Source organism: Microcaecilia unicolor, chromosome 1 (assembly GCF_901765095.1).
Source record: "Microcaecilia unicolor chromosome 1, aMicUni1.1, whole genome shotgun sequence".
Taxonomy (NCBI): Eukaryota; Metazoa; Chordata; class Amphibia; order Gymnophiona; family Siphonopidae; genus Microcaecilia; species Microcaecilia unicolor.
This window is the reverse complement of record NC_044031.1, coordinates 463,131,111-463,152,346: the sequence shown is the minus strand read 5'-3', so window position 1 is coordinate 463,152,346 and position 21,236 is coordinate 463,131,111. Positions and strand designations below refer to the sequence as shown.

At 42.8% G+C, this 21,236-nt stretch overlaps 1 protein-coding gene across 1 annotated transcript in view; it reads left to right on the top strand.

The window, feature by feature from the left end:
* The window catches only part of MTCL1 (microtubule crosslinking factor 1), a 474,698-nt gene that overhangs the window by 296,103 nt on the left and 157,359 nt on the right, over nucleotides 1-21,236 (top strand). The window contains exon 9 of the mRNA XM_030187538.1: nucleotides 8,046-8,234. Within this exon, the coding sequence (XP_030043398.1) occupies nucleotides 8,046-8,234 (189 nt within the window). The remainder of the gene's footprint in view (nucleotides 1-8,045; nucleotides 8,235-21,236) is intronic.

Below are 21,236 nucleotides of genomic sequence, written 5' to 3'. Positions count from 1 at the left end.
GTTTTGGGTTCAGCTCTTATTATATTGTTACCAAGGTGGTGGTTGTCACGAAATTTTTGCACCTATTGTAAGCATATGCGTTGATTCAATAAAAATGATTTACATAAAAAAAAATTACCACAGAGGTCAGACTTTAACAAGCCTGTAGTTCCGAACCTTCTTACTTCTGCTTATGTGGAAAAGGGCCACATCTTCCTTTTTCCAGTCCTCCCAGACTACTCCCAACTCTAAAGAAGCATTGAAAAGGTCAGGCAGTGGAATCACAAAGAACTTCCCTAAGTTCCTTCAATACCTTTAGATGTATTTCTTCTGGCCCTATTGCTTTATCCACTTTTAGTTTTGTTAGCACCTCACAAACACAGTTCTCTGAAAACAGTAATGTTTGTTAAGCAATTCCGTCTTATCCTCCCGCCTTATTTGCTTCTGCGAATTCCTCCCCCTTTCACCTTTGAGTCTCACAATCCCACTTTTGCTCTTCCTTCCATCACTAACATATTGTGCCTTTCCACAAGAGTTACTCTACTGGGTCCATCTTACCCAATATCCTGTTTCAATCCAGGTCACAAGTACCTGATAGGATCCTAAAGAGTAGCAATTTTTCTCCAGTCAGAACTTTGCAGCCAGCTATGAAATGTGTAACTGTTTCTGTCTCTAGTACGAGTCATAATGGTATTGTACCAGAAAGGTGGTCAAGAAGTGTCCAAGAGCATTGCTCTTCAGTCATAGTTCTATCAGATTTCTCAAAGCATAATCCATCTGCTGTCTATGAGCCCAATAATTCAGCTGGCGGTGATCAGTGTTTTGGTGAATGACGCTGGTGATAAATCTGGAAATTCAATGCCAGGCCATGTCCAGGCACCAGCATTGAATTTCCAGGTTTACAGAACCAGCTAACCAATAGCCAGTTAAGTGCAATATTTGGCAGTTAACCAGCTATGGGTTACAGCATAAAGACAGGACTGACTTTTATGTGGGGCCTATTTATGCGTTTAATCATACCGGTTAAGTTCTGAATATTACACTTAACCTGCTAAGCGCCGACTCCGTCCTTGGAACGCCTCCAAAATAGCTAGTTTTCAGTTCAGCGTTAACTGGCTAACTGCTGATAAAAATTAGCAGTTAGCTCCGAACAGGTGATTTAACCAGCCAGGAGCTGATTCTAGCCAGTTAAATTGCTTTGAATATCGACCCCTATGTTACTCGCAGGCTTCTGTCCTACTCTCATAAGATGGTGAAAGATGCATTAAAGGGTGGTTGTGGTTCTCTTTAAAAGACACCCCCTGTCCTTTTTAGGTAGAGGAAGTCCCCACAGAGATCTTTCACAAGTTTCTTTATTTTTAAACTTGCTCCACAGGACCTTTAGTGGTGATGTTTACCTCATACCAATGGTCCATGTAGTGGAAGGAACAGTCACTTCTGGCCAAATTTCTGTGACAATGATTTCTGGTAAGCTGCCCCACAGTATAACAGGGTGTTTTTCTTAGCTTCATGACATTTCTGCCCACGAGATGGATGCAGTATAAACTGTCCCAAAAAATTAAAGATGAAAACAGTTCTATGAAGAAAATATTGCAGTTTAAGTTTGCATTGTGAAAGAACCTCCAAGGATTCATCTGTTTTCTTTTGTGAGAGCCCCACTTTTGGTCCCAACTGCACTTTTCAGTTCGTCACTGGAACTTCCAATGCAGCTGTCCCATCTCAGTGATCTTTGGTGCCTGGGTGGTAGTTCGTGCATTTGTCACCCCTACTCCTCCTTTCTCATAACAATGCTTAAAGTAATAGAACATCATAATTATACAAAGACTAGTGGCATAGCAAAGGTGTGTACTTCCTGAAGGCTAATATTTATATTTTGTCCCTGCCCTTTCCTGCAGCTACCCATTTCCATCAGATAGTAGGAGAGCTCATCTGGTAGCACAGCAGGCTCAGTTCTTCTCTAATTGAATGTTGCCAAAAGTTGCCTCTTCTGCTGACTAGGGCTGTGTTAGGGCCAATGGTACATGAGACAGTGGACGAGACATGCCGGAGAAAACCTGGGCTAGCTGGGAAGTCAGTGGATAACCCTGAGAGGCTAGGGGATTGGGGGGGGGGGGGGTGGAAAGAGCCCTTGGAGGCAGGCCTGGAAGACCAGGGCATGGGGTGGTTTTGAAAAGAGTCCTTAGGTACAGGCCTGGCGAATCAGAACCTGGGGGTGGATCTGAAAAGAGCTATTGGGGGCAGGCCTGGTGAACCAGAACCTGGGGTGGAAACTACTACTACTTATCATTCCTATAGCGCTACTAGACGTACTCAGCGCTGTACACTTGAACATGAAGAGACAGTCCCTGCTCGACAGAGCTTACAATCTAATTAGGACAGACAAACAGGACAAATAAGAGATAAGGAAATTACTAAGGAGGGGATGACAAAATAAGAGTACTGAACAATTGGCTAATTAGCTTGTTGTTCAATTAAATTGCACATGCACCTAAATTGGTGCAAGCAGTCTTAAATGTCATTTATAGAATTTTGTGGTATATGTATTCTTGCTACAGTTGTAAAACAAACAAGCAACAATAAATACATCCTCTCCCATGTCTGTATGAAATGGCAAATTGGATAGATTTTGCCATATTATAAAGGCCAGATTCTATAAATGACACCCAGAACGTTGCGAGGAGGCTGACACAGTAACACCAGGATTGGAACGCTGGGACAGGCATGTTGAGACAGGCTGAGGCAGGAACACTGAGACCAACAGAGGCAGAAGGAGTGTCTGCATTAGTTGCAGTGACCGCTGTAGTTTCTAGTAGTTTGTTCACAAGTTGTTATATTTTCTTCGTGTCTTTGTAGTCAGGCCCTATTTTAGTTTTATAGTATGACCTTTTCGTTTGTCTTATTGCATATGTATTTTCTTTGTATCTGTTTCCATGCATCAAGTGTGTGTTCATCTTTTATTTTTTTTTTCCATGCTTGTTCAAGTTTCCTGGATTGAGTTTTTGTTTTTTTCAGATCATCATTAAACCATGATATAGAGTTATGCCTGCGTGTGATGTTCTTGTTTGTAAGGGCGCTATTTCGTCTAGTATGCTTCTGCTTCTTTTTTTCCATTCTGTGAGGTAGTGTATGGAGTCCGTTTGTGCTGACCATTCGTTATTGTATATCTGCAGCCAGAATGTTTCTGGGTCTATTTGGCCTCTGGTGCTATATGTTATGTGTTCTTGTGTGTGGTAAGAGCCCTTCTTCCGCCGTTTTAGTGATAAATTTAGTTTATAGTGATCAGCCCAAGGTATTTCCATCCATTTCGTATCTGTTATTATTAGGTTCTGGTCTGTTGACAATTTGTGTGAGATTATATCCAGTGTATGTCCTTTGACATGGGTTGGTTGCATTTGTGGCCATGTGAGATCCCATGAATGGAGGAATTCCTTACATTCACGTGCATTAGTGGAGGTTGGGTCTTCTAGGTGAAGCCAGACTGTTATGTCGTTTGTCTATCCCCTCACCTCTTGATCCCCCCCAACACCCTTTTTCTCTTCTCCTACCCAGCTTTTGTCCAGCTTTCTCCCTTTTCCCATGCTTTCCCTCATTCTCTGCTTCTTGCCCTCATCTCTCTCTCTCTCTCTTGAAATTTGGACTTTTAGCCTTCTTTCCAAGGAATGCAGAAAGTGATTTATAACATTTGTAATTTTCAGTAACAAAAATTGCCTTTCCTGAAGAGCTTAATTTTTGTGGGTACGATGCACTTATTCCCTCTTTCTCACTTGTTGTCCCTACATCCTGTCTCACTCTACCTCCCTATCCCTCCAACCCCCTGTTCTCTTTCTCCCTTAAGGCTTCCTCCCCTGCTTGAAAAGGCAAATTTTGATTTGTTAATCTGCCTTTCCAAGGAAGGTTCAAGGCTGCTTATAACATTTACAATTCAGACACCTCTCCCTATCCCCAGCTCCATACCCCCTCTCACAACTTCTCCCAAACCCTTTTCCCTTCCCATCCACCCTGCGCCCCTCTGATTCCTCAGCTGCCCGGTTCACTTTCTTCGCCCTGCTTTGCTTGGATGCTCTTTCCTCTTCTAGACCATTATCTGTGTCCTCCAGTTGTGTGATACCCTGGGTCCAGCTTGCTTCCTCTGTGGATTGTGACCATTTCTTGCTTGCAGCAATGTGGCCAAACTCAAGTGACAGCACAGATTTGGCTGCAGCTCTCTGTCCCTGCATCATTGATGTTTAGCGGGTGCCAGTCTTCAAATGCACCTTTGTTTCTACAGCTCTACTTTTGTGCCTCCTGCTGGTGTGGGGTTGCCAGCTGGCTGAAGTATGCATGCTGTCTCCTGCTACAAGAGGCTAGGTGTCTCCCCCTACCTCTTTGTGTGCCTTGACGCACTTCAGCTGCTGATTTCATCAGTAAAATAGTGATAGCTGATGGGTGCCATATCCATAGGCAGAGGTTGGGGAGGGGACACCCTATCTTATTGTGCAGTGGGAAGGAGCATGCACGATTTGATCCTCCAACACCCCTGCACAGGCAGGAGGCAGAGTAGCATAGTCAATTGGTTCATGCTAAATTTAGCACGTGGCATGCCCCTCGCAGGTTGGCACCTAGGGGCCATAGTCCCCTTCCCCTTTTTTACACCATTGTCCTGTTTCTTATTTAGATATCTGGTAGCCTAGTAGACAATGGCAGAAAAAAAGTCAGTCTGGCTCATCCAGTCTGCCCAATAATCCAACCCCCACAGCTAAGGATACCTCCCATCTGCATGATATCTTCTTATCCAAGGTGGTCTGTTTCCGAGACTGCCGAAGCATTCTCTGGAATGAACTACATTGTCTCTCTTCCATGCTTATGAGGGGAAAAATTGCAGCTCATAGCTCTCCTGCTTCCTGGATGACAGTTCAAGCATTGAGATTTGTTCACTTTCTTTCACTGACACTGGGGAGCACAGACAGTAAATGATCCTGGTTCCCATCAGTGCCTGATTTTTCCACTTCCCATTAACTAATAATGCAAAAGAGCACTTTAGAAACAGAACGATCTTGAAAACCACATCCCACTTCTAGTGCAGTGAGTGCCTTGAGGCCCCTTGTATTGCTGCAGTTGCTGAAATCATGATCATAAATGCTGCAAACCTAGAATAAATTACAAAGAAACATTTGAGACTTAGGCTAGGAAAGTCCATTGAGCTGTGACTGTAACATCCTCGTGCAAGTGCCCATTAACTTGTGCAATATGGCATTCAGCAATTTTGCCTGTATTTTGATACATCAAGTCACAAATGCTGAATTAGAGCACCATTTTCAGACTATTCTGATCAAAGTATAGGCTTTTTTGTAGCTCTAAAATGTAAATATTTTATAAAGACATTGGTTTTCAGTATTTTACTAGGGATGGTTTTCCTGATTTTATAATAGCTTCTTTTTCTGATGATTTTTATTTTGGATGCTGTAGCTGCAGTCTGCCATGGTTTTTAGTGTTGCCAGATTCAGCAGAATGAATCATTTTTGGCAGTTGCACAGGCTCAGCTTTGGGATGCTGGTGATGGTTACCTTGGATTTCATTGTATGTAAAAATGCCAACACTGGTGAATATCTCTGTAATTAGCAGCTGCTATTCTATGGATCGGGGTGGGGGGACCCACCGAGGGCTATCACAAAGCAATTATTAAAAATATTACATCTGTGGAAGCCTGTTTATTAACTAATACAGTGGTTCCCAAACCTGGTCCTGGAGCCACTCCTGCCAGTCAGGCTTTCAGGATATCCACATTGAATATTCATGAGAGAGATTTGCATGCAGTAGAGGCTGTGCATGCAAACCTCTCTCATGAGTATTCATTGTGGATAACCTGAACACATGACTGACTGGGGTGCCTCCAGGACCAGGATTGGGAACCAGTGGCCTGATACATTTATCAAACCACCTGTGTGGATTAGCTGCATGTAGTGTTCTGAGATCTTAAAAGCAGCATTTTATCTTGGGTTTTAAATAAAATAAGCAAGAAATTACCCACAAGGATTTGATCAGAAATTCGATAAAATGGCTGCAGAAAATCAAGTATTTAACTTGTCATTGGGTAATTTGTGTATCAAAATCCTCCAGTGTGTGCTTTGGGAGCTTTGTCCAGAGTTGGCGAAATCTCAGGAATAAAAAGCACCATCAAAAATTTTGCTTTGAACAGTTCAGTCTTGTTGGAGGCGATTTTATAACTGGGTGCCACAAATTAAGGTGCCTAGATGTAGTACGCTGAGTGCAAATTCTATAACAGCATCTAGGTGCCGAGATTGTGTTATAGAATAATAGTGTAAGTCAGCATCTATGTTGGTCCCTCCCATGCCTCCACCGATGCTGCTCCTTGCGTTAATGTGCTAAGCAAGTCGAGCATGACATTTATAGAATACCGATGAGCACTGTTCTCTCTGAGCCGAGCAGGAGTCCTGCCAGTGTGGGGTGATGTTCAATGTTGTGTTTCAATCGCTACTGACAGGCAGGTTCCCTGGAATCCTGCAGAGCTTGCCTGTCCCTCACAATTGAAAATGTGATTGTGAAACAGCACCCCCTACTGGCAGCAATGCTTTTGGAGGACTCCCTCTCAGCTTAGAGGGAACAGTGTTGCTGAGCGTGCACCTAGCACTTACCCACATAAGTATGCACTTACTTATGTAAGCCCTAGTATTCTATAATTTAAGCACACCAGTGGCCCTTAAATTGAGGGGCCAACTTAAAGAATGATAGGGATTGAGTTGTATTGAGGGGCATTTTCGAAAGGTATGTCCAAGTTCCGATTTGGACGTCCTTGCAAAATGGTGAAATCCAGGGACAGGGAAACCCATATTTTCGAAACAAGATGGACAGCCATCTTTCGTTTTGAAAATGCCGTCAGGGACGTCCAAATCCTTAAATTTGGATGTCCCTAGACATGGACGTTTCTGACTTTCAGCAATTTTCGAAACCAAAGACGTCTATGTAAAAAATGTCCAAATCCAAGCCATTTGGTCGTGGGAGCAGCCAGCATTTGTAGTGCCCTGGTCCCCCTGACATGCCAGGACACCAGCCAGGCACCCTAGGGGGCACTGCAGTGGACTTCATAAAATGCTCCCAGGAACATAGCTCTCTTACCTTGTGTGCTGAGTCTCCCTCCCCAAATCCCACTCCCCACAACTGTACACCACTACCATAGCCCTTATGGGTGAAGAGGGGCACCTATATATGGGTACAGTGGGTTTGTGGTGGGTTTTGGAGAGCTCGCTGTTTCCTCCACAAATGTAACAGGTGGGGGGGTATGGGCCTGGGTCCGCCTGTCTGAAGTGCACTGCAGTACCCACTAAAACTGCTCCAGGGACCTGCATACTGCTGTCATAGACCTGAGTATGACATCTGAGGCTGGCACGACATATTTTTAAAGATGTTTTTTGACGGTGGGAGGGGTTTAGTGACCACTGGGGGAGTAACAGGAGGTCATCCCCGATTCTCTCTGGTGGTCATCTGGTCATTTCGGGCACCTTTTTGTGCCTTATTCGTAATAAAAACACATCCGGGTGAAAACATCCAAGTGTTTGTTAGGGATGTCCTTGTTTTTTTCGATTATGGGTCAAAGACGTCCAAGTGTTAAGCATGCCCAAGTCCCGCCTTCGCTACACCTCTGTCACGCCCCCTTGAACTTTGGACGTCCTTGCGACAGACTTCTGCTAGAGACGTCCAAAATCGGGTTTTGATTATACCGATTTGGACGTCCCTGGGAGAAGGACGTTCATCTTCCGATTTATGTCGAAAGATGGGCGTCCTTCTCTTTCGAAAATGAGCGCGATTGCCTACCAGATAAGTATTCTTGCTAAATATCCCAAAAATCTTTACATTGGTGCCTCAGAGTCAATATCATTTTTTACACTTATTACTTGGTACAATCTAATCAATCACCTTGTTTGATTTCTGTTGCTACTTCATTAATTCCATAGAGCACACATTACCAAATTTCTAAAGAGGAGAAAATGCCTTGAGAGATTTTCCATTTGATTAGCAATAGACAGTCATAGCATTGGTTTGCTCAGTTTGATAAATTATTCCTCTTGTAGGCTGAACAATTGCATGCCCTGCCAGAAATTGGAGTTCATCCTGAATTGAAAGAGGATCCTGACCTGGAAGAAATGGAGGATGAGGAGCTCATGTTTGGGCTGCCAGACTTCTCTCAACATTCCACAGTGCACGACACTGGGCAGGGACCACAGCTACAGACGGCAGAGCTACTGAAGCACCAGAAGCAGGTAGAGTACTGAGGAGTCATCACTGCCTAAACATATAGTTTGCTACTATAGTTAACTCACCTCATCCTGAAAAGCCGGAGTAGTGAAATCTGTATCATTTAATACATTGCAAAATTGGTAGTCAGTAAAAATTTCCTTTGCTTATCTCCTTGATTGTGATGCCTGAAGTAAAATGAATCATAGTTTTTCTGCTGGATGACTTCAGATTAATTTATTTCCACAGATTTGTTATACCGCCTTTCAATTAAATATATTAAAGTAGTTTACATTATAATAATGAACATGGAATAAGACAAAAAAAAGAAAAAAAAAACATAGGACAAGCCACACAAAGGCAGGGAAAGTGAGTAGCACAACAGTTTATAACCAGTGAACACTGGAAAATAACCAGAGACTCAAAAGGAAAATACAGAATCTTCCTGTAACATACATGCCACTTATACAAAAATTTCCTTAGGGGCTCTTTTACCAAACGGCGATAAAAGGTGGCCTTCGGTGGTGTGCTGGAGCATGGGATTGCTGCACGTTTTACTGCTGCCCGTAAAAGTGTTTTTTTTCCTACAGGAGGCAGTAAATGGCCAAGCGGTAATTAAAAGATTAAAAACAAAGGAGTAGAGGCTGGCTGAAGGATAATCCAACACAGAAGATGGTGCTTTAAAGGATGCTTTATTTGCTGCTTGGACACAAAGGACCCGACACGGTCTGTGTTTCGGCGTCAAAGAATGCCTGCCTCAGGGGTCACAGCAGTGTTAAGAAAAAGACACTAAGAAGCCAAGGAAGCCACAAGGCAATCAGCTTGGAAAACAATGCACTGTGAACTCTCCCAAGCAGTGCTGTTTGGGCAGCATTGCTTTCCGAGCTGATTGCCTTGTGGCTTTCTTGGTTTCTTCTAATCACAACACTTACTGACATCCAGTATATATTTTTTTAACTTCACTTCTTCACCCAATCAGTTTGTTCTTCTATAGATCATCAATTATATCTAATTCATCAGCCGTTTCAATAACCTTTTACCCAACTGACCTCAGTGATGTTCGCCGTCCACCATCCTTACAGGATTTACGTGGCGGTTTCTAGAACATCTACCTCTTCACTGGTCAACTTTTCTTGGTTTCTTAGCATCCTTTAAAGCACCATCTTCTGTGTTAGATTGTCCTTCAGCCAGCCTCTACTCCTTTGTTCTTGTTTGTGCAGCGCTGCGTACACCTTGTAGTGCTATAGAAATGCTAAATAGTAGTAGTAGTAGTACTGTACACGTAGAGGTTCTTCCTGTTCACTGTGCCTGTAATTAAAAGATTGCCACGAGGTCATTTACTGCAGGAGCCCTTACCAACTGCTAGTTAGGAGGAGGTGAGGGCTCTGGCGGTAATCGGGCAGCGCCACACACTAACCGATTTACTGATGGGCACACCCCCAGCACTGGAGAATGAAGGTGTATTTTCTAGTGCTGGAAATGGTGTGTGGGAAAGCCAGAACTACCAGACGGTTCCTGGGAGAGCCCGGCGGTAGGGCTAAATCACTGCATGCCAGGCCATCACCACCCCTACCACCCTTTGATTAATGGTTTAAGAATGTAATTTTTTAGCACTACTATGCATAGTTAGTTACCTGGAACAATTATTCTTAAAAAAATAATAATTGAGATGGTGGGGTGGTTTAAGGAAGGCTTTAGAATTTTTTTGGCTCAATAGGGCTGCATTTTGATTAAACCTTTAATGATGATTAATGGTATTTTATTTACTTCCCTACTGCAGCTCCCTGTGAATCAGGGCAAGTCACTTAACCCTCCATTACCCAGAGTCACAAGGAGCTGCAGTAGGAACAAAAATAAATAACATACCTTGAATTGCGTGATTAATCGCGATTACGAATTCAAAATGCAGCACTAAATAAATTAAAGAATAAAATGTGATGAAAAGATAAGAAATACAAATTACATATTAAAGAAAATAAAACAGCATACAGAACAGTTACAAATGGCCTTACATTTCTCACAGCCTACTTCAGAAATGCAGCCTTACTTACTAACCCTTCAGGAGTGATAAATTTTGTTGCTGCAGCAGAGTCCCAGCTCAAACTTACGCTGGTCTTGAGCAGAAGTAGACTCGTGCAGGTCTGAGCAACAGTGAAGGCAAATCAAGGGCATGTGTATATTAGGGTAAACAGGTGTTAGTGGTTTGTTTGTTTTTTTTTCTAAATGATTATCTGCCAGATATTTGTTCTAGAGGCCAAATGAATCTGGGGCAATGAAGTCTGTCTTGTTTAGAAAGAAAATGAAATCTAATTGGAATGAATTGGCTCTGCAGATTGAGGCAGAGTGGGAGGCAGGAGGAAGTAAAGCAGAAAGGTTCTGCAGCACAATTAGGTATTCAAATATGTGTTTGGATAAATATCACTAGGGCAAAATGAAATGCCACACTCATGTAGTAGCATCTGTAAAGAGGACTGGAAGAATCGTGTAACTCCTGATTAAATATAACTGTGGGTCAAGCCCATTTATGTTTAAATCTGTTTATTAGTATAGTAAATAAACGAATAAGCAGCATTGGGAATAATGATACATCAATCGAGCAAAAACACAGTGTCTGATAGCCCCCCTGAACGACAAAGAACATCTGTCCCAAAACAAATTCAACACCCCAACCATCCACCCCCTACAAAAAAAAAATCATACAAAGTATTCAAAATCAGACTGCGAGCTCTGAGAGAAAGGGAATGTATGTGTGTGTGTGTATATATATATATATATATATATATATATATATATATATATATATATATATATATATATATAAGGACTCCAGATAAGAGCTTCTCCATCAGCATAATATGGTGAAAAAAATGATGTCAGAAAGGAATGACCTGCTGCTGCAAGCCTACGGTGATTAGACAATCCTTGTCTCGTGCCTGTTTTCTGTAATCATTGGTCAAAAACCCCCAACCAACCACAAAGGTTGGTAAAAATTGTTTGTGTCATTTAATTATTTTTTTGAATGTTTTTTTGCCTCATGCATCAGCTAGAAAAGAAAAAAAGAATAATCACTGTGTAACCAGCACAACTCACTGCCAAACATGTAAAAATCAATCAAGGTAAATAAAAATTCAGCTTAACTGGCTGAGCTTGACATATGTAGTTCTCCCGAATGACAACCGAGACCCAACGGACCCGTTTCACCAAAAGGCTTCTTCAGGGGACACTGGGTTCTCAATTCGTGGATACTCCTTCAGGCTCAGCAGTGGCACTTAACGCGTGCTCCATCTGTTGGAGCTCAATTACCATAGGCTTGCAGCAGCAGGTCATTCCTTTCTGAGGTGTTTTCCCCCTATTTTTTGTTGAAGTGCTGTGAATCACATTCTGAGTTTTTGCTCGCTCTTTGTGTTGTACCATTGAGGTTGATTCTGAGTGAGTTTTCCCCTTTTTTCACATTACTGTGAAAAAAAATGATGCCAATTCCAGAACAAAGGAGGGTCAGGAACAGTCCAAACCCTTAAAATAATCGTTTTACCCAAAAAGGCCGTCTTGTGGATGAGCAGACGACTACCCCCACTCTGCAACAAAAACACTTCATATATTTATCCAACAAAAGACCCATTGCCGATAATAGTATTAGGTCCCCAAAAGGCATTCTAAATATTGGACTACCTTGGATAAAAAAAAATGAATCTTAGGACACACCCAAAAGGCGTGAAAAAAGGAATTAGGTTGCTGATTACATTTATGTACAAAGAGGAGTGTCAATGCTGCCCATATTGAAAAGTTGTGTTTGAGAGATAAAGACCCGATTATGTACTCTAAATTGGCATTCCCGCAGATCCACTGCTACAACCAGAGTTGAAATCCTAGAAACCAGTCTACTAATGTCAACATAGGCCAAAGACCTCTGCAAATCCATTTCCCATTTAGCCTGTAGAGCAGAGATTTCTAGAAGGAAAAAAATGTCCAAATGGTCTTAAGAAGCAACAAAACAGACAGCTGATCTCTATCATGCAGATATAAAAGAGAAGCGAAATGAGTACTGTGACTGCCAGAGAGTGCATTCCAATCCAGAGCAGAAACATAGTGCCACAACTGATGATAGGCAAAAATATCCACCAACTTAGCCAACAAGCCGTCCCCCAATGATTGTAAAGGTAGTAAAAATCCATTTAGATGAAGGACATGTTCCAAGCCCGTAATCCATAAACTCGCCCATTGTTGGAAGGTCCCCTTTCTCAACCCCTGGCAGAAATTCCACATTACCACAAATAGGGAGAAGAACCAAACCTGAGGAAATACACCCCAGTGTCTTGTGAGGACTTGCCACAATTTCCTAAGAGGAAGTAACAAAAGACTAACCCGCAACCCAGATCGGAGCAAAGTTCAAGGCACCTGTAAAAAGGAAGTAAAATACCATGGTGCAAAGAGCTCCCGGTCTATCCGGATGGGGCAATATTCCTCCGTATCTAAAATCCAATCCCCCAAATGATGAGCTAAACAAGCTAAGTTATATTTATGTAAATTGGTGATCCCTAAATCTCCCATCCCCCAGTCAGCAACATTTGTATAGGGATTTTTCACTTCTTACCACCCCAACAAAAATTAGAAAGGTGTCTATGAAAATTATGAATGTCTTTTTCAAAAGTTTACGGGCAAGTATTTGCAAGGTATATAACCATCCAGGACACTGTCATCCCTGCACTATGGCAATCGTGGAATCAAACAAATGAGAGCTATTAAGCCAATATAACTCAGATGTTTTCATGGACAATTTAATCCCCAAGTAACAAAAAGAATAAGACGTCCATCTTAGTGGGAACTGATCCACCCAGCCCATCAAAGGGAATCCAGTGAGGCCAGTGCCAAGGATTCCTGAAAAATTTAAACGAAAACCAGAAAAAAATCCCATATTCCTCAAAAGATTCCATTAATACCTCTAGTCATGTATGAGGATCTGTAATATGAATTAACAAGTCATCTACAAATGCAGAAATGTTAAATTCAGAAGTAGTAAATTTTACTCCCTGAATGTCCAGATTAGCTAGAATGTCTCTAATAACTAGATCTAAAGTCAAAACGAATAACAAAGGAGATAAAGGACATCCTTGGCGTGTGCCCTGGCAGATCACAAAAGGCGTCAACAAATTTAAAGAAGGGTTGGAGCTATGTGGAGGTGGGAAAGAAGCATGTCTGATTCTAGAGAATCAGGCAGGTGATGGATTACCAGAAAGTTTAGCTGTTTAAAGATCATGTCAACTTTCCTTAATTAAAAGTGCCAATTGCTCTGATCCCAAGAATCACACATCTGGTCAGATTTTTCCGCTTCTGTGCAGGAGACTCTTGCCAGTTACCAGAGCTTGGCATAAACCTTTGGCCTTAAGCAAGTGCCTAGTTGATACAGTAATCTGGCCATGCTTATACAGTGGTGGAAATAAGTATTTGATCCCTTGCTGATTTTGTAAGTTTGCCCACTGACAAAGACATGAGCAGCCCATAATTGAAGGGTAGGTTATTGGTAACAGTGAGAGATAGCACATCACAAATTAAATCCGGAAAATCACATTGTGGAAAGTATATGAATTTATTTGCATTCTGCAGAGGGAAATAAGTATTTGATCCCCCACCAACCAGTAAGAGATCTGGCCCCTACAGACCAGGTAGATGCTCCAAATCAACTCGTTACCTGCATGACATACAGCTGTCTGCAATGGTCACCTGTATGAAAGACACCTGTCCACAGACTCAGTGAATCAGTCAGACTCTAACCTCTACAAAATGGCCAAGAGCAAGGAGCTGTCTAAGGATGTCAGGGACAAGTTCATACACCTGCACAAGGCTGGAATGGGCTACAAAACCATCAGTAAGACGCTGGGCGAGAAGGAGACAACTGTTGGTGCCATAGTAAGAAAATGGAAGAAGTACAAAATGACTGTCAATCGACAAAGATCTGGGGCTCCACGCAAAATCTCACCTTGTGGGGTATCCTTGATCATGAGGAAGGTTAGAAATCAGCCTACAACTACAAGGGGGGAACTTGTCAATGATCTCAAGGCAGCTCGGACCACTGTCACCACGAAAACCATTGGTAACACATTACGACATAACGGATTGCAATCCTGCAGTGCCCGCAAGGTCCCCCTGCTCCGGAAGGCACATGTGACGGCCCGTCTGAAGTTTGCCAGTGAACACCTGGATGATGCCGAGAGTGATTGGGAGAAGGTGCTGTGGTCAGATGAGACAAAAATTGAGCTCTTTGGCATGAACTCAACTCGCCGTGTTTGGAGGAAGAGAAATGCTGCCTATGACCCAAAGAACACCGTCCCCACTGTCAAGCATGGAGGTGGAAATGTTATGTTTTGGGGGTGTTTCTCTGCTAAGGGCACAGGACTACTTCACCGCATCAATGGGAGAATGGATGGGGCCATGTACCGTACAATTCTGAGTGACAACCTCCTTCCCTCCGCCAGGGCCTTAAAAATGGGTCGTGGCTGGGTCTTCCAGCACGACAATGACCCAAAACATACAGCCAAGGCAACAAAGGAGTGGCTCAGGAAGAAGCACATTAGGGTCATGGAGTGGCCTAGCCAGTCACCAGACCTTAATCCCATTGAAAACTTATGGAGGGAGCTGAAGCTGCGAGTTGCCAAGCGACAGCCCAGAACTCTTAATGATTTAGAGATGATCTGCAAAGAGGAGTGGACCAAAATTCCTCCTGACATGTGTGCAAACCTCATCATCAACTACAGAAGACGTCTGACCGCTGTGCTTGCCAACAAGGGTTTTGCCACCAAGTATTAGGTCTTGTTTGCCAGAGGGATTAAATACTTATTTCCCTCTGCAGAATGCAAATAAATTCATATACTTTCCACAATGTGATTTTCCGGATTTAATTTGTGATGTGCTATCTCTCACTGTTACCAATAACCTACCCTTCAATTATGGGCTGCTCATGTCTTTGTCAGTGGGCAAACTTACAAAATCAGCAAGGGATCAAATACTTATTTCCACCACTGTAAATGGAAGATTTGCTATACCTTCTCATAATGGTTAGAGCATTGGGCTAAAAACCAGGATATTCCAGTTCAAGTCCTTTTGATCTTGGACAAATCATTTAACACATTGCCTCAGGTACAACATTAAATTTAAAGCCCTCTGGGGACAAGAAAGTGCCTTCTGTATCTGAATATAACTCACATTGAGCTACAGCTGAAAAAGGTATAATCTAAACCAAAATTGGCTGCCAGACAAAAGTGGTGGATGTTGAGTGGGGAGATGGATTCTAAATTACTGCGAATGTGGATGTTAAGCATCAGTAAGAGATGAATGTCTGTCTTTTTGACTTGATAAATGCTAAGGGGTCCTTTTACTAAGGTGTTCCGTAAAGTGGCCTTCACTGGAGTAGATGTGTGAATTGGACGCGCGCAGGTCCATTTTTCAGCACACCTGCAAAAAAGGCCTTTTTTTTGGCCAAAAATTTCTGGCATGCCTACTGGATGCACATACAACGGTATTTCCGAATTGGCGCAGCTTAGTAAAAGGGCCCCTCAATTCAATGAGAGGAAGATGGTGGGCATCAGGCAGGAAGAGGGTGCATTTCCAGATTTAGAGAGGGGGGAGAGAGAGTGAGCTGTGGACTATTTATTCTTGAGCCTAAGATGGAGAATTCTGCACTGTAGAGATGGGAGCAAGGACTACCCCAAATGCTAAGAGCTAAGGAAATGGCCAGTAGAGTCTCAAAGTATGTACCTGAGCTAAAGCTTGAATATAGCTAGTCTCTCAGTGACCAAAGAAAACGGGTCACATTCATGACTAACCTATATGAACAGAGATTACAAACTCTAGCAGGAAATTACTGTTGGCTTGGCTTACATGCTGCAACTACAAATACAAAACAAATCTGAACATAAAGATATAACTGATTTTGCCTGTGTGTATAAAAGTTTGTTTCCTGCTGAATGCGGAGAATCTGTTCTATTTAATAGCATTAAAGCTATTTGCAATGATAGTTAGAACTTTAGAATATTGTTTTTCATGGCATAGAGCCAGGTCATCCTGTTTTTGTGTTTACTAGGCTGTGTCATTTGATCATGTAGATGTGAACAAGTGAATATCTAAAGGGGCAACCCTCTAAGGAAGTGAGACTAATTACCTAGGTTTGTTGTTGCCACTTTAAAGTTTGTATTGGCTGCATCAGCCTAATGATTGATTATTTTTATTTATTTTTGTTGCATTTGTACCCCGCACTTTTTCCCACTCATGGCAGGCTCAATGCGGCAGGCAGTGGAGGGTTAAGTGACTTGCCCAGAGTCACAAGGAGCTGCCTGTGCTGGGAATCGAACTCAGTTCCTCAGTTCCCCAGGACCAAAGTCCACCACCCTAACCACTAGGCCACTCCTCCACAACCACTAGGCCACTCCTCCACATTATGATTATAACCAGTTGACCTGTTCTCAGCTTCAGGTCCATGGGCAGGTGTATGTGCATTGTGTTGGCTGCATTGGTTTGAGGGTTAGATGTATGTGTGCCACAACAAACTCGGGGCCCATTTTACCAAGTTGTGGCACCGGCATCAGCTTGTGTTTTACACGCGGCCGAGGCCCTCTTGTACCGGCAGCTGGTAAAAGGGAAGTCTCGCTTTCCTACAGGAAATGGCCAGGCAGCAAGTAAAGCACATGCCGCGCAGCCGTTTCGGGGGGAACCCTTACCGCCACCCATTGAGGTGGCAGTAGGGGCTCTCCTGCGTTAACTGGGCCGCGCGTGGAACTGCCCGATTACCGCCGGGTATATTCCGGCACTCCAAAAAAGGTGAGCTGGTCGATATTGTGTATCTGGGTTTTCAAAAGGCATTTGACAAAGCACCTCATGAAAGATTCCTGAGGAAATTAGAAAGTCATGGGATAGAAGGTAATATCCTATTGTGGATTAAAAACTGGTTAAAGGATAGAAAACAGAGAGAGTAGGGTTAAATGGTCAGTATTCTCAATGGAGAAGGGTAGATAGTGGTGTTCCCCAGGGGTCTGTGCTGGGACCACTGCTTTTTAACATATTTATAAATGATGTAGAGATGGGAGTAACTAGAGATGTAATTAAGTTTGCTGATGACACAGTTATTCAAAGTTGTTAAATCACAAGAGGACTGTGAAAAATTGCATGATGACCTTACGAGACTGGGAAATTGGGCATCCCAATGGCAGATGACATTTAATGTTAGCAATTTCAAAGTGATGCGTGTGGGAAAGAGGAACCCAAATTATAGGTACATGATGCAAGGTTCCACATTAGGAGTCACCACCCAGGAAAATTATCTAGGTCTATAAAATACTGAGTGGAGTGGAATGGGTAGACATGAATCACTTGTTTACCCTTTCCAAAAATGCAAGGACTAGGGGGCATGCAATGAAGCTACCAAACAGTAGATTTAAAACAAGCCAGAGAAAATATTTTTTTCACTCCGCGTGTATTTAAACTCTGGAATTTGTTGCCAGAGAATGTGGTAAAAGCAGTTAGCTTTGCAAGGTTTAAAAAAGGTTTGGCTAATTTCCTATAAGAAAAGTCCATAAGCCATTGTTAAGGTGGACTTGGGAAAATCCACTGCTTATTTTAAAGGATGAGTAGCATCCACTTAGGATCGTGCCAGGTACTTTGACCTGGTTTGACCTCTCTTCTCATAGACTTTTTCTGAGTTCAATATGCCGTCTTCACTGGCTTTAACTAAGACCTTAGCAGCACTGCAGTCAATTACAGTGCCTCATGATTCTATCCCCTCAGGATGTCTGAAACAGTAGTAGTTTGGAGCAGGTGTAAATATTTGTTCAGCATGTATACACTACAGGGACTAGTGCTTAGACCGTATTTTATAAATGCTCAGAGGTTCCTATGTTGCCTTGATAAAATAGGCTTAAAATAGGCACCTTTTGGACTGATCATGTAGGCATTCTGTTATAAAATCAAGTTATGTTGTGAAGCCAGCTGCATGGCTCCATTGTAAATCTATCAGGCTTATTTTCGAAAGAGAAGGGCACCCATCCTTCGACACAAACCGGGAGATGGGCGTCCTTCTCCCAGGGTCGCCAAATCAGCTTAATCGAAAGCCGATTTTGGGCGTCCTCAACTGCTTTCCGTCGCAGGGATGACCAAAGTTCACTGGGGCATGTCGGAAACATAGCGAAGGCGGGACTGGGGTGTGCCTAACACATGGGCGTCCTCGACCGATAATGGAAAAAAAAGGGCATCCCTGATGAGCACTTGGGCGACTTGGCCCATTTTTTCTTAAGACCAAGTCTCAAAAAAGTGCCCAAACAGACCAGATGACCACCGGAGGGAATCGGGGATGACCTCCCCTTACTCCGCCAGTGGTCACTAACCACTTCCCACCCTAAAAAAAACTTTTCAAATATTTTTTTCCAGCCTCAAATGTCATACCCAGCTCCCTGACAGCAGTATGCAGGTCCCTGGAGCAGTTTTAGTGGGTGCAGTGCACTTCAGGCAGGCAGACTCAGGCCCATCCCCCCCCCCTCTACCTGTTACACTTGTGGTGGTAAATGTGAGCCCTTCAAAACCCACCAGAAACCCACTGTACCCACATGTAGGTGCCCCCCTTCACCCCTTAGGGCTATGGTAGTGTTGTACAGTGGGGAGTGGGTTTGGGGGGGGAGGGTTGGGAACTCAGCGCCCAAGGTAAGGGAGCTATGCACCTGGGAGCAATTTCTGAAGTCCACTGCAGTGCCCCCTAGGGTACCCGATTGGTGTCTTGGGATGTCAGGGGGACCAGTGCACTACGAATGCTAGCTCTTCCCATGACCAAATGGCTTGGATTTGGTCGTTTCTGAGATGGGCGTCCTCGGCTTCCATTATCGGCGAAAATCGGGGACGACCATCTCTAAGGTCAACCTAAATTTCGCGATTTGGGCGTCCCTGACCGTATTATCGAAACGAAAGATGGACGCCCATCTTGTTTCGATAATACAGGAAAACATGGGCACCCCTTTCGATTATGCCCCTCCACGTATTAGCCAGTAGGACAGCTCCTTCCTAATCTCAGCTTCAGTAGAAAAAACAAACAAACAAGCAGATGACTGCAAGGTTTTTGCTCTGATGATGGAAACTGCTGGGAACTGTAGCCTGTTCTCTGAGCCAGAGAGGATGGTTTATGAAAGTGTGCAGAGGTGGAGCTAGAAGATTTGGATTTAATTTTGAGAATGCTCTGATGCTATAAAGCCATGAGGAAGTAGAGAATCACTTTTTTTTCATTCCAGCCAGTATACCTTTTGATAATACTGTACGGTCTGGAACTGAATCTTTTTTTTTTTTAATTTTTTTATTTATTAATTTTTCTCAATTCAACAAGTTTTTACACTTGAAAAGCAACACAGATAAGAATACATTCAAAATAAAAATACATTATTTCAAAGTAATTGTTACTCTTCTTTAGACCTCAAATTTCAGGTGGGAGGGTGTGTATCTAAAAGAGAAAGAAGACAATCTCAGCAAAGCAAAGAAGAAAATCTTAAGGAAATTTGCTTAACACGCTATCCTATTCAAATACTTATTTGTCTATCTATTTGGGAATTGACGATTAACCAATTGTTTTCGCATTTACAAATGTCTTCAATTGTTCCGGTTGATAGAAAACGTACTTGAGATCAGCATATTTAATAACACATTTGCAGGGATAGTTTAAATAGAAAGAAGCACCCATTTTTATTACTTCAGATCTCATTGAAAGAAACAGTTTCCTTCTTTCCTGTGTTTGTTTGGTAATGTCTGGAAAAATCCAGACTTTCTTCCCCCGGAACAAAGATTGTGTTTTTTTTAAAGTACATGCATTGCACTGCTTCCAAGTCTTGTTGAAATATGAATGATGCAATCAATGTAGTTCTTTCAGAGTCTTCATTCAAGGTCGTTTCCAGTATCTCAGATATATTTAACTCTCCTTCTTCCTGTTGTTTCCGTGGAGTAACTTGTTGGGAAGTTTCTGGTGGTTTCTTCGTTTGTATGTAGTATATTTTATTTAATGGGGGCATAGTTTCAGGGGTAAAGTTCAAAATTTCTTGTAGATATATTTTAAAGGCATCATATGGTGTTATCCCCATTTCCCTTGGAAAATTCAAGAATCGTAAATTCAACCTACGACTATAATTTTCTAGCTGCTCTAATCTACGGTGAATAGAGAGATTGTCTTTTATAACCGTGGTTGAAATCTCTTGTACTTTAGAAACTTCTTGTTTAATAGCGTTTAGCTGTTCTGATGTTTCCTGTTTTGTTGTATTAAATGCAAGAGTTAAATTTTCAACAGTACTTACAAGAGTTTTTATTTCAGTAGATGAGCTGGCAATCGTCTTGTCCACTCTCTGGAGAGCTTCCCAAATGCTCTCCAGGGTAGCTGGCGCTGGTTTGAGTCTCACTGCCTGAGATTCCTCAGAATCTAGGCCTCCTGTAATGTTCGCCTCTCCTATTCCTCGTACCAGGGTCAAACTCTCAACCACTTCCGGGTTGAGCTGTTCCCGCCAGAGAAGGCGATCTTCAGGGAGCGGCGGCGGATAGACCTCCGGAGGGGAGAGTGATACTTCAAGCCCCAGGTTGCTAGGGGTGTCTTCTCCCATAGCGGCAGCAGGGCTCCTCGCGGTAGATTGAATAGGCGGCCTTACGGTGTAGCGGTCGAGCGTCTGCTGAAGTGGGGACGATGTCCTGGCAGTCGAGGCTGCTGCCTTGACGATCCCCTTCCGTTTAGTATGGGGCATTATAAAGAAAAAGAAAAAGTAAGTCAGCAAGTTCCAAGAACGCTTCACCGGCAGCTCTCAGCGTGTCGCCATCTTGACACACCCCTAGAGCAGGGAACTGAATCTTTTGACCTCAAGGACTATTGTTAATCCCCCTGGCAATCCCTATACTTTCACTTTCCACTGTTTCCCCCAGCTCCCCCTCCTCCCAAAACCAAAAAAAACACACTTAGGTTTCCATCATTGTATTTTAACATATATTTTTACAGAAGACTTCATTTACTCAGTTTGATTCAGTCAAAGATT